This window comes from Lepisosteus platostomus, chromosome 6 (genome assembly GCF_059453375.1).
Source record: "Lepisosteus platostomus isolate fLepPlt1 chromosome 6, fLepPlt1.hap1, whole genome shotgun sequence".
Lineage (NCBI taxonomy): Eukaryota > Metazoa > Chordata > Actinopteri > Semionotiformes > Lepisosteidae > Lepisosteus > Lepisosteus platostomus.
The window spans coordinates 66,375,274-66,389,090 of NC_142616.1; the positions used below are offsets into that span (position 1 = coordinate 66,375,274).

General features: G+C 53.7%; 1 protein-coding gene across 2 annotated transcripts in view; it reads left to right on the forward strand.

The window, feature by feature from the left end:
- Positions 1-13,817, forward strand: part of cacna2d2a (calcium voltage-gated channel auxiliary subunit alpha2delta 2a) — a 252,799-nt gene that overhangs the window by 173,782 nt on the left and 65,200 nt on the right. For both annotated transcript variants that reach the window (XM_088637016.1, XM_088637018.1), the window contains exon 6: positions 1,166-1,307. In XM_088637016.1, the coding sequence (XP_088493142.1) occupies positions 1,166-1,307 (142 nt within the window). The remainder of the gene's footprint in view (positions 1-1,165; positions 1,308-13,817) is intronic.

The following is a 13,817-nucleotide window of genomic DNA, read 5'->3' on the forward strand; positions in this document are numbered from 1 at the left end:
ACTTGAGCCCTCTGACACCCTGCTCTCTCCCTCTCTCAGTATCTTTCTCCCAAATCCTCATGACCTCCATGACACACCCTGGAGCTGCCACAGGTGAGCTCATCACTAGGGCCAAGATTCAAGGCCAGAAACGTTCAGCTCTTTGTAGGCTGCCAGTGTAGGACATTGCTTCCATTGCTGTGGGTTCAGAACGTACCTGTGGCCACATTTCCCTGGGCTAATTCCACATGTGCAGCTCCAAGTAATGTTGGCATTAATTATTTTTTCTCTTGACTGTGATCATTCTCGGTTGGGCTAGCAGCTTGGCAGGCCGCACAGATTGGAGCATCAGTGTTGGATTGCCTCTGTCTGGCCCTGCACTTTTAGACAAAGGCTGAAGATTTCTGTTGGAAGCTCCCTGCAGCGCCAGTGCCACAGGCAGCAGTCAGGGTTGTTACGAAACCGACTTACTGGTGTGAAAGACTGTCATATCGCCATTTATATTTGACTGGAAGATGACAGTTAATAGCCGCAGAGCGGAGTCTGTGATGCTTTGTTCTTTCAGCTGTAAAGATTTCTTCATTCTTAAGGTTTGCTTGCCCTGTGTTCACACATTGATGCTGGTACTGACGAGCAAATGAATTTGGAGCGAAATCACTGGGGGATTGTGCTCTGCTTGACAAGTATTGTCTGATTTTTTTGAGGTGTGCATCTGCGTTTTGGGGTAGGGGGAAGTGGGGGAGGGGGGTGTTTGCCTCTTTGGGAGCCTATTAATGCGATGTTTGGAAAGAAAATGCCTGTCGTCCTCAATTCAATATATAATTGGGCCAATGCATAATTTACCCATAATGCAGCATGTTCCCATAATGCAATTTGGTGTAGACTCATTCCTGTTTCAGACAAGATAAGTTTAAGAAAGGAAAACAGCTCTTGTTGTGTCCAGGATGAGGGCTTTTGCTGCACTCAATGGTGGACCTCACGCTTTTAGTGAACATGTTGGGAATTCATTCGGGATGAATTCCCACGCAGACCCGTGCAGGTCCGAACTGTGGCTTGGTGCCTCTGTAGTTTCAGAAATGGCCGCCGTGGCCCACTTGCAGGGCAGCGCGCGGTGCTCTCTTTGCGCAGGCCTCCTCCTCTGAGGAAAGAGCTAACAGCCGGGAAACTGTGTGTGCTTCCTTCGCAGTCCGAGGACTCGGAAGGGGAGGAGAACTTGCTGGGGAACCCGTACTCCCTGAAGTTGGAGTTCGTGGACGACCCGAACTTCAAGAACCGGGTCAACTACTCCTACACCGCCGTGCAGATCCCCACTGACATCTACAAGGGCTGTAAGTAGCACCGCCAGCAGAGCCTTCTTTATTCGTACAAGCCCCCATCCCCTGGAGCTCGCATCACTGTGGGCAGTGAAGTTCGGGAAGATGCTTCCCCGCGGTGCGCAGACGGACTTCCCAAACCCCTCTCTGGGTTTCACTTTCTCGGACAGAATGGCTAGGGTGTGCCGGAATTCGTTTTAACGCGGCTGTCGCCTGATTCGGGGGTGAAACTCTTAATCCACGGGTGCCCCGTGCATACCCCCACTCTGAGTCTGATCTCAGTTTCCAGAGAGTAATCATGGGGAACCCGGTGGAAGGATTTAGACCAGGGGAGTGCAGAGCCGGTCCTGAAGGGCCGCTGGCCTGCGGAGTTTATAGATCCCTCTGATTCTCCAGCTTCTCAAGAACAAGGAAAGGCTTCAACATGGCCAATTCAGTAAATACTGAGTTCAATTCGGCAATTAAGGGCTCAGCCCTGCAGCCTTCCGACTCTCCAGCACTGGAGCTGTGAAGCTCTGATTTAGACCTGCACAGAGTTAGCTGGATAGTAGATATATCTACAGTACCAGCCAGTTTTCTTTATCTACTTTTTTTTTGCACAGCAGATGTTCCAATCTCAAATGTCACCATTTGTCAGTGTCACGTTTGCGTTTGTGTCTGGCTCCTGGAGCCCCCCAGCAGCTTGGCCCATTTCCCTGTGACTCTCCTGCCAGTCCGTCCACGTAGTGAACACAGGTGTGAGAGCCCTGCTGGGGTAACTGCGCCGACGCGCTGCGCTCAATTGCCGATCGAGTAGTGGAAGGGGGGGGGCAACATCTGGAGCGGGGCACATCAGGAGGCGTCCAGCGGCTGGCCGCTGTGGCTAGGCTCGCGGGGCGGGACCGTGCGCCGCGCGAACGAGCGTCTCCGTCTGTCCCCAACTCGAGACGCGTCTGCAGAGCCCCAGAGAGAGGGGAAACAAAGGGGAGAGGAAGGAAGCCGAGCGACAGCGAGGATTTATTAATAGAAACCGTTTCTGTGCAGAGCGGTTTTTTCCCCCCCTCTCCTTTTGAAAGGCTGAAAGAGACGGTCGCAGTGTCCTGGTTTGATTTGTCTGGGACCCTGGCCGGTATTCAGATCGAAGCTATTCCCTCAGCGCCGTAATGAACCCTTTTTACGATTCATTATTTCAGCAGTGACTATAGCTGGCAAGACTCAAAAACTTTCTAATTAGCTTGGGTCAAACATCCACACGTCTTTTTTGCTAATTATCAATGCTTATTACAGAATGGAGACAGGAAAAGAAAAAGAAAATGACGGTGAAAAATAGACTGTGGCCTCTTGTGGTTGAGAATGCATGCAGGCGCTGTGCTCCCCAGAGGGAGACACAGGGGACCAGCAGCATGGGCTGTGGAAACGTGCACTGGAGAGAAGGGGACAGAATGTGAAATATCGCATGGCTTTTGTCAAGTAAGCAAGGCAAAGTTGATTTTTTTGCGTGTAGGAATCGCGTGTGAATGTGCTCTGCAAGGCCTGACACAAATGCTGGCACAGATGAACACCTGCGAACTCTCTGCACACAGCAAAGTGAGGGCAGAATGGGCGAAATAATGCACATTGAAAACGCAAGCAATGCAGTTATTTGTTTCACGTTTCACGTTTTATGCTCTCGTTTGCATTTGTGAATACATATTTTAATGCTGTTTAGTACAATGTTTGTAAACATCTATACATTTTAACAGCATATGAGTGTGGTAGATTGGATTTTGTCAAACTCAAAAATATAATTCATTTTTGTACCCCCTTCCCTAATCTGAAATCATAAAATCGGCTCAATTCAGCCCCATAGTAAGTCATAATAAGAATCAGGGACTATTACAGTGCTTTCCTCCAGATTGCACACCCCCAGTCCAGTGTCATGTGCTGTTTTTCATGCTGAGAGCCGCACAGCTCCCTCGACCTGGTTAGCTGTGATCGGAGGAGCGATGCAGCTCTCTCCTGACCTCCTGAGGCCCGGCAGGTCGCGGGGTCACTGCTGCCCTGACCCCTGTGCGAGCTCTGGCTGACTCTAGCCTGACCCCCAGAGGCGGTCAGCTGAGGGTGCGCTGCCTTGGTCGTGATCGGCTACTGACGAAACCCAAGCTTCGCCCGTCAGGTGGAAACACTCTGGAGCCCCTCACCTTTGTGACTGTAGCTGAAATGTCTGCGTCACACCACACACGGCTCAAGGAGGTACGCAGTGTATATTTCCAAAGCATCATGAGCGTCTGCCCGTAGCGTTCATGAGCAAGCATCTAGGTTAACAGGGTTTCCATTGTGTGAGGGCCGTGCACACTGTATGGATGTAGCTGCAAAAAAGGCTTTTCTGCTGGATTTCCAATACAACCCCACTGCCTGCTTTAATAATACAGAAGCTGGAAAACTACTGAGGGGGACAAATGCTGAAAAGGCAGAAATACAAAAAGGCATGCATCACAAACTGGAGCCTGTTATCAAAGTGCGACCACATAAGCGATCGTTCGTTCTCACTTGGTGTTTGAAAGGGAGCAGTTGCGTTGTGTAGCTGAGCCAAGCAGTTCGAAAGCTCCCCTTTCATTATTTAAAATAAGTAATAGTTCACCTTCCGTTCAGTATTCAAAATAAATTAAGAGCTAAATGGTGGGAATATAGTAATTAAAATAGAAGTAATTGTGCTTTCAGATGAAGGAGAATTCAAACAGGCATAAATGTGAGAAAATCCTGTCACCTTCGCACCACTCAGCTGCTTTATTTTGCTCGGCCAAAAAAACGAAATGAATGTCGGCTTCAGCGAGGGAGCCCGGGGATTTTTCTGAATGCCGGCTCTTCTCTGGCTCCGAGCTCTTGCGGCTGCGTCTGCCTCAGGATGGTTCCTGGCTCACGCTGGGCTTTCAGTGTTTGTTTGAAATGATTACTCAACCACACGAAGCTGCCGTGCCCACTAGACCTGGGGAGGGTCAGGATGAAGGGTCCACGTTGGCTGGCACCAGGATTGTCACGAAGGAAAAGAGGTTGGAAAGCAGGACCGGCAGACGGAGCTCTGCTCAGCCTGATAAGTGTAAATGTGTTCCTGTAGCGAGGCCGACCGAGTGTGGCTCACATGCAGCGTGCTGGAGAGCAGCACCTGGAAGGACAGCAGCACTGCGTTTCTGTCCTTAAACGTTTTGTTATTTTCGTAAGGCAGACAGATCTCGTCCAGTGTCCATCTATCCACTTTCTAACCTCTTTATTCGATACAATGAGCATGGCGGACGAAGGGACTGTCTGGCTGGGAAGGAGGGACTTTCTCCATCTGATAAAAGAGCCGCAGAAAGGAGGAGAGGCTCAGGGCAAACATGGATCCTTTTAACCAAACACGAGATAGTCTTATCCTGCAGAGAAGACATAAGGGGTGAGAGGGAGAGAGTAGGATCCTTGAAAACCAGAGGGTTCAACCCTAAAAGAGAAAGGAGCTTTGAATCTGTCCACGAGATGTAAGAGAATGAAAGTGCCATTGAACCGGGGGAGATCTTCAATCGCGGCACTCAAGAGGATACAGAGGAAACGTTCGCTCAATGGATGCGATTTTAATTAAACAGATGGATGAAATAGTACCAGACAAAAGAGCCCGTCTCTCAATAAAGACTAGCTTTCTCTTTAATAAAGTGGAAATCAAGCCAAAAAAAAAAGGGCGAAATGAAAGCAAAGCACGTCTCCGAGGCCAGTTTGGGAATTGTGGTGCAGCGCGGACACGCTGGGAACGTCCACAATTGGCTCTCCTGTTCACCCCCCCCCCCGACACACGGACGGTGATAATAGGGGTACATCCTGCCTCCCCGGGCCTGGCACATTTTCTGAACGGCAGGCACAGCGCAGTTTAACCGGAGGGTATTGAAATACCATTTAGCGGCTGACGTGGTGCTCGATGACCGCGGTGCCGCCTGCGCTGTGGCTCACCGGGCCCCGGCTCAGGCAGACGCCGAGCGCGTCTTCAGAAAGGGCCGAGCCTGTCGCGCATTTTCCCCCTGTCAGCCGAAGTCCGGCCCTGTCGAACGAGGAACCCTGCAGACAGCGTGGATTTCAACGGGTTTCCCCGCTGTTTCTCAGGGTAGAGACAGACAGAAACAGCAGCCTCCGGCACGCGTTCCTGAGCTCGTCATGAAGGCTGGGGAGAAGAGCTGGTTGTACTGTAGTCCCATGGCCAGTCTTGGGATGCAATCCTTCTGCACCTTGACCTCTGCCTTCTGGAGGTGGGAGAGAGCGCCCGAGCACCTTCCCAAACCCCACATGGGCACGCGAGGAACATGCAGACTCCACACACAGATGGGTGCCCACACAGGCTGTGATGGGACCCAGTAACCCGGAGCTGTGGGGCTGCAGCGCCCGCCACCGTGCTGGGGGCAGGGGGCTGAGGGGGAGGAGGGGGCATCAGTCTGAGCTACCCCAGACACGGCTGCGTTTGCGTCTGCCCCGTTCTGTGCCGACCTCGTCCTGTGTCTGGGTCACGGCCGCTCATTTTAAAGTGGCCGGGCTCTGCATGTCTGCCAGTTTCCATGCTGGGGCATGCCTGCGGCAGCCGAAGTGGATGTCCGTTGCACCTTGAGCCTCTGGAGACTGTTGGACTGTGTAGCTGGCCAGACTACGGCAACACTGTATCATCAGCCCACCTGCCAGCTACTGTATAAAGGCCCACACAGGGAGCCTTGATCACCTGTAATTAGCCACAGTGGGTGGTAATTGTTTAGCTAATGGGATTCTTGGGGAGGGATTCAAGCTCACGGTCTCACTTGGGTGCGATGGGTGAGGCTTGAGGATATACTGTAGGGAGCCCTGTGGTGCTCGGCAGTGGCCTTTAGGTGTAAACCTGCTCAGTCCCTGGGGTAAAGCCTCCTGCGCTGGAGAGCTGATGTCACCGTGATCCCTAGAGACGCCTCACGGAGGGTGTGGGCCGTGATGATGCGCTCCACTCAAGGAGAGCCTTCTGTTTTTAAATAATGTGCCTTGTGCTTCGTCTCTCTCTAGAGCGCAGGCTGCTGTGAAATCCCTGAGCTCTTTCCTCTGAGGCAAGGCTGACCACCCCTGGCAGAGAAGGCGAGGTTCAGCCGGCCCCCGGTCCCAAAAAACAAACCCGCAAAAAAGAACGGCGGAGGGCGAAGTGAGGAAGTCGCAAAAACGCCCGGACATTTCCAGCTCCCGCCAGCGCGGACCTCTGCGGGGTTTTTTTTTTTCTTGAAGGAGAGAAAAAAAATCCAGTAATGTAAAAAAAGCGTCCTTCCAAGAGAAATCATTTTCTTTCGGCCGGGCAAGCAGGGAGTCGTTCTGAAGCGAGAATGAAAATGGTGTAATTACGGCAGCTCAGGAGGTCGGCCGCGGAGAGCGTGCGGCGCTCCGGGAGACGTGACTGGGGAGGACCTCTTTAAATTGGAGTCAGACACACTGAAGGAGACGTTTTCCCTTTTGATCAGCGCCAAGGCGCCCGAGCCCCTGGGCCCTGTAACTCTGCTTTCTCTTGCCCTCCCCCCTGTCCGCGCACCCTCGCAAGTCGGTCAGGATCACTGAACAGACACTGGACTGCAGAGAGCCCGACTTTCTCTCGCCCGGCTGGCGGGACTCAAGCAGGCAGCTTTGGCGCGATTGAAGGTCTATTCCTGTTGGAAAGAGAAGAGAAGAAACACAACGTTTCGGGCTGTGGAGCCTCCTTCGGGTGTCGACGCCGTGTGCGCGTTTCTTTTCTTCTCTTCTCCTCGTGGAATGCGCCCGCTTGAAGGTGCAGGGAAGTGTGCCGGGGCAGCGCGGGGACCCCGTCAGCGTGCTCTCTGTGAGGGCAGGGCAGGGCAGGGCGGGGCGGCTGGACCCCAGATGTGTGCAGGTGTGACAATGGCACACAAACGCGCAGGCCCGCCGCACGAATCGGGAGGCTGTCGCCTCGAACCGCTCGTGAGCGTCCGAAGGGTGTTGTGACGAGTTGAAATTGTGCGAAGACGAAGAGGGTGCTGTGCGCCCGTTTTAGGAGACGGGGGCTGTACTCCGGCGACGCACGGGCCGTTCGAGCTCGGGGCCTGTAGGGTGCCATAAGGCTTTGTGTTTCGGGGAAGTCGTTGGAATATAGAAGACGGTAATTTGTTTTAAGAAGGGAGCTTCCTCACGGCCGATTGACGTGCTGTGTTTGCTGACTTCCAGCGCCATTTTACTGCTCAGGGTGGGAAGGGCTTCCCAAGATGCGGAGAACTCGTGGCTGGGGGGGGGGCGAGAAAGGATTAGAGGAAGCAGAGCGCTGCAGTGCGGGAGAGGGGGGGTTTAGTAAAGAGGGACGAGTAGACGTGGGGTGCGTGCACTGGGGCTCTGGAGCTGATCGGAACAGGTTACGCAAAGAGCTGCGGGTGCGTGGAGCAAGTCCCCCTAACCGCTGTGCTGAGGCTGCGACCTTGAGATCATTCAAGACACGTCGGGGTGTGAATCGGGGCTCAATTCGGTTCTGGCAGTGTGGTGAACAGAACGGGCCCGTCCTCTTTTGACCTACATGTATCGTGTATATATATATTGTAACGCAACGGGGGCTCAGGCGGGCGCCCTTGCCGCATTAGGTCGGCCCCCCACCGTCGGGGGCTCGAACCCGGGACTCCCGCGTCACTCTGCAGGGACCCAGCCCGGTGAGCCAAAGAGAGATCTCTCTACAGCCCAGTAGCTGTGGTCCTGCTATCACTGGGAAGGGCGGTGACGTCACCTGCTCTGGTACGCCGGCTCTTACACAGTGCCTGTCGGCCGTAAGCGTTACAATATTTTTTTAAAATTTGGTGGACGTGGCCAGCGGGGTAACTCCTTGAAAGCACGCACTGTGAAGCCTGCATTAAAAACAGTGCGTTGGAGTGTTGGTCTGTCCGCCACGAAAAAGGCTGCTGTGATCTCCCCCTCGTCTGTCGCCTCTGGTGCTCCCCCGCCTCGTCACGTCCTCTCTCAGAGGAGGGCTCCTGTGCAGCTCCGTCGTGTTTCTCTGCTTGGCCTGCCATGCTGCCCGCCCTGCCCAAGGGAGCACAGAAACCAGGCCCGGTCTCGGGCCGCTGAAGGAGCGCTATCATTCGGCCGCACGCTAATTAAAACATGGAGCACAACACCCACCAGCTCACCCACCACTGAGCACACAAATTACATTTCATTTGTTTATTATTTACTGTGTCGCCTTTAATTAAAAACGCAATCAGTTCTGCGAAGGAAGCCGGTTCTCTCTCTCTCTCTCTCTCTCTCTCCCTCTCTCCTCCCCCCACCCCTCATGTTTGACAAGGATAGGGGGGTCTCGTTTTCACAGCTGCGCCCTCCGATCCCGATTTTTCCCCGGAGGCGCCACCAGGCAGACGGGCGTGCAGCCTAGGTGGCCGGTGTTTGTCGGGGGTCCCCCCCCCCCTGCTTGTCCGTCAGTCAGAGCCCTGGGGGGCCCTTACCGCCAGCGCACAGAGCAGCAGCCGCCAGTCCAGCTGTAAAAGAGCCAGGCGCGGGCGTGTTGCTGCTCCGTGTTCCTACCGCGACACGGCGGCGGCGGCAGGGGGTCCGCGCGCTCACCCCAAAATCTTTATTCTAATAATAATTGCGTACACTTACTGGATACAGCGCCCTTCTGGACCCTCCACTCAGAGCGCTTTCCAGGTCATGGGGACCCCCTCCACCCCCACCAGTGTGCAGCCCCACCTGGATGAGGCTCCAGTCCACCCCCCCACACACCAGCTCTCAGTGGGGAGGAGAGCAGAGGGATGGAGCCAGTTCAGAGAGGGGGGTTATTAGGAGGCCATAATGAAAGAAGGGGGAAGGAAATTTCATCCCAAACTGCTACCAGGGCCCAGGCGCAGATTACTCCAGGCTCCAGGGGCTTGCAAGAGCAGCGTCTTCAGGCTTGGGGCCTGAGTGGCCAGGGGCTTCTGGGAGTAGGCGAGCATGTACCAGCCGGTGGGCTGCCAGGTGACGGCACAGCAGCGACAGCACCGCGCTCAGGGCCGGGGTTTGGTGCTCGTAGGCCCTGGGCACTTTCACTCCCAAGTGTGCAGAAAGAGGGGGAGACGCCGATTGAACGACGTCGCCTGACATGATGCCCTTTAAACTTCTCTCACGCTAAACCCCGTGACTGATGGGGCGAGTCGAGTGACCAGCACTTCGGTGCCTCTAGTTTCTGGAACAGCCGCTCGAGAGCGCAGGATTATTGATCTGGAGCACCTGGAGTCGATCGCAAGCCTGTTGTTCCAGCTCATTTTTCGTGGGTCACCAGTGTTTCCCTCCTTCGTGGGCCCCAGGAATGTCGTACGGCCCTAGTGCCTCATGGGAAATCCGGCACTCACTGCCCTGCGATCCTGTGATTGGGCCTCCCGTGAGCTGGAGTAATCAGGGCTCAGCGCACAGAGCCAGTTACAGAAGCGACATCACCCCCTGGCCTCAGAACTCTCGACAGAGTCGAGCTCTGCCAGGCAAGCTGGAACACGCCAGGCAAAGGAAAACGAAAAGGTTGCAGAAAGGGAAAAAAAACAGCCAGCAATATTTAATCCACCTCCGTTGGCGTTTGGGGGTGGGAAACCTTGAAGGGTAGAGGAAGAAAATGAGATCTGAAAACATGCGTTTACATTCGGTGCGACGAGGCTGCTTTCTGGGCTTGTGGGAGGGGTTGAGAGATACAGGCATGAGTAATCAAGGGGTGAGTTCAGGGCAGTCATCTCATTCGACTTATCTGGCCTGAGCTGGCCGCCACCCAAGTCCTCGCTGAGAAGGCGCTGGTGCATGAATGTGCCCAGTAATGAACTTAACGCGACCAGACAGTTTCGGGGCTCATTAAAGGCTTGGGTCAGGAATGGGAAAAACATTCTCATTCCCCAACTTTTTTTTTTATTTATCCGGAAGGCAGAACGCGTCTGTTTTGACGAGATGTGTTTACAACTCGAGCGGCCTGACAGGGATTAAGGTTAATGAAACATTTTGCTGACAGAATTTATGACGTGATAGGTGACGTCACAGACACGGCAACTTCTGCACCACAGGACGCAGGGAAACTCGGTTTTCTCCAGACGAGAGGGGTGCTGTATGCAGCGAATAGATTAAGGTAACCTGTTGCCACAGGGGATGAGCACAGAGAAAGCAGACTCCTATAAGAATAAATAAAAGTCATCACTATGAAGAAAAAAAGTTTATTTCGGCAAAGGCTCAGAAAGTCAGAGAAAAAAAAAAGTTGTTAGGCTCTACTCCCACTTTTCCCATATAGGCTCTCCAGAAACATGCAGTATCAGATCTCTCAGGGCATTTGAACTGATGGATAGCTTTTTAAAAGATATCATTGGAGAGGAATTTAGAAAATGAAAAATGCGTCGCGCCGTGACGCTATTTCGGAGCTGCGTTGGCGATAGGGGGTTTGTGATTTTCTCCGGCGTTTTTTTTTTCTCTTCCACTCTGTATCAACCGTCAAGGGGAAGAGTAAGAAGAAAAAAAAACCCGGGATACATCAAATTAAACGAGTCGGCTTGTATTTCCTTATCTTGGAAAGCTCGTATTTCTTGTTAGATAGCTTATCGCGATGAATAAATCCCAAGAACACGGTATTGTCAGCGCGCCTCCTCTTTCGGCGGCGGAGGTAGGAGACGGGCGGTTTCCTGTCGCAGCGCAAACACTGCGTCCTACAAGCGCCCCCGCGCCCCGCCGGAGAGGTTGAAACTTTCAAACAAGTGGTGCCTCACAGGCGCTTAGAGAGCCACTTCAGCTGAAGGACATCGGGTTTCACATGGGAAGTCACACGGGGGGAATTCAGCGCCAAGTCCCTGTGATGGCTGCGAGATCGGCCGGGGTATCAACAGACCGGCTTGATGCAGAGACAACGAAAGAGTGCGCTCTTCGTGTTTGGTGACCTCCGTCTTCCGCCATTACTCGTATCGATGTTGCTTGATAACCCAAATAGTAATAACAGAAAGAGTACACAGGAGGGGGAGGGCATCCTGCCTACCAGACCCCCCCCCCCGACCAACGCTTTGCATAAAGAAACGACTCCTGTCCTCATTTTTAAACGCCTGGGGTGTCCTGTCTCCCGTGGGCTCTGAAGTAAGATGGGTTGGGTTTGTCGGTGCCTTCGAGGACTTCAGGTAGTGGGATCCACTTATGGTCGTCTGTTTTTAGGACTCGAGAGCAGGGCCGGATTGTGCTGTCCGTAGGCCCCGGGCACCTTCACTCCAAAACGTGCAGAAAGAGGGGTGCAGAAAGAGGAACGCCAATTGAATTGCGTGGATGGACATGACGCCCTTTAAACTTCTCTCACGCTAAACCCTGTGACTAATGGGGCGAGTCGAGCGACCAGCACTTCGGTTCCTCTAGTATCTGGACAGCGCAGGATTATCGATCTGGAGCACCTGGAGTCGATCGCAAGCCTGTTGTTCCAGCTGGGTTTTTTTTGTGGGTCGCTAGTGTTTCCCTCCTCCGTGGGCCCCAAGAATGTCGTAAGGCCCTAGTGCCTCATGGGAAACCCGGCACCGCTTAACAGACCAAGTTCTTTCGCCTCAGCAGAACAAGATGCTCTTTCCTGCCTGGAATTTAGCCGATTAGTGTTTTTTCTATCTGATTTATGAGCAGCGGTATGTTCTCTGTAATGTCTCCATCATCGTGCAAGCTGAAAACTATTTAAACATTGTGTCTCCCTCAGGAAAGCCAGAGGAGGGGGGGGGGTACTGTCTTTACACAAAGGCTTGTGGGAGTCTGGAACAAGCTACCCAGCCGCGCTCTTGAGGCCGGTATCCTGGGATCTCCTCAGGAAAGGGCCGGATCTTTGGATCAATTAGTGGTAGCAGGCAAGGGAGCAAGATGGATAGACTGGTTTCCTCTCATTTGTATCTGTTTTTCTGGCCTGTAGGGTGGGCAGTACTGTAGGGTTGTGCCTTTTGGGAGTTTTTTTTTTTGCTGCCCTGGGCAGTTCAGATCCTGTTTCCCCAACTGCACCATGAGGCTGCAAAGAAGTGAGGACGAGTTTATTCAGATCGTTTCAAACCCGCGTGTAGAGTTCGCAGCCGGAAAGCAGGAGGAGTGAATTCCACTGGGATGGACGTGCAGCATCGCTCGGCTGACTTCGCACGCTTTTGTTTTCCACAGCTCCTGGACTCGCGACATGTGGGCCAAACGATCAGACGGAGATGCCGATTGTGTTACGTGGTGCCGCCGCTGCACAACATCTTGTAACAACCTGTGAAACTCCCCGGGAAGCTCTCCAGCTCTTGCGAGGTGCAAGACTGATTGTAGTCTGCATAAGTCCTGAATAATTAAATACCACCCCCATCCCGACTTGACAAACCTATAAATTACAGGGCCCATATGCAGAATGTTAAGGAGACAATCAGCCCCAGGAGCGCTCCTCTCTTTATTTTAATGGAGAACAGCGCTCCGAGCGCCCGGATTCAGATGTTCCCTTGCGCTGACAGGAGCAATTTACTTTTACATCTGCTCGCTGCCCCCAGCTGGTCTGCCGGCTATGAGCGGAGGGGGCGTCTGTCCCGTGTGTGTGTGGGAGGAACGTGTGCGCCCTCCCCCTCCGCCCCTCGAGACCGGCAGCAGCGACACCCGTCGGGCCGGAGACAGCGCGCGGGAATCGCCGGCGACTCGGGAACTTGCCCTGCCGCTGAACGGCTCTCACGGGCCCGGGTCCTGGCAGATCCAGCAGTGTCCTTTGTTTATTTCTTTTGTCGGGATATTTTTAAACGGAAGCAACCTCTCATCGGGATGTGCCGGTGAAAAATTGAGCACTTCGCAGGAAACAGAGCAGTGACCGCCGATGCGTTCCGAGCTGCGGGTACAGGGCTGCTTTTCGGAATTGTTGGTAGTGCTTCCCTGCAGGAGAAGGCTAGTGTCTGTGTGCAGGACTTAAAAAGAAAAGACTTAAAAAGAAAAAGAGCAGGTTCTTCCCCCCGGATAATTAAAATGTTGGAGCTGATCTAGACTGGGCAGTGAGAGGGTTGGCGGTTCTGTAATAACCTGAGAGCTGCAGGGCCGAATCCTTCCTGGCTTTGAGCTCCACAGGCTTGCCTGCGAGTGGAACTCTGGGAAGAGAGCAGAAGACCGACCACAAGCAAGAGGGGCTCGTCCAGCCCGTCCAGCTCACCGGGTTGTCTCTTAACTTGTCTGAGGCTCCCGCCCAGAGTATTCTCGAAAGAAAACACGGTATCAGCGCGCACAGCGTGGCAGAGTGGTTTGTTCCGGCCTCCCACGACCCTTTGTGCAAAGCAGTGCCTCTTGCCGTGAGCGGAGGACTATTATCAAAGAGCAGAGGGAGAGAGTGGGAGGTTTTCCTGTACACAGAGGCTGGTGGGGGTGTGGAACAAGCTGCCCAGCTATGTGGTGGAAGCCAATACCCTGGTTTCCTCCGAAGAAATGGCAGGACGGGATTCTCTGTGTAACCCGTTCAGTGGCTAAGGCTGGACAGGTACTTCTGGGCTCAGTCTGCCGGCAGCTGAAGGCAGATCTGGCGCCGGTTCCGGGACCGTCCGCACTCGCTCGGCTGGGGCTCGGGGGGGGCTCTGCGCACGCGCCGGGGAGGTCGCCAACCCCTCG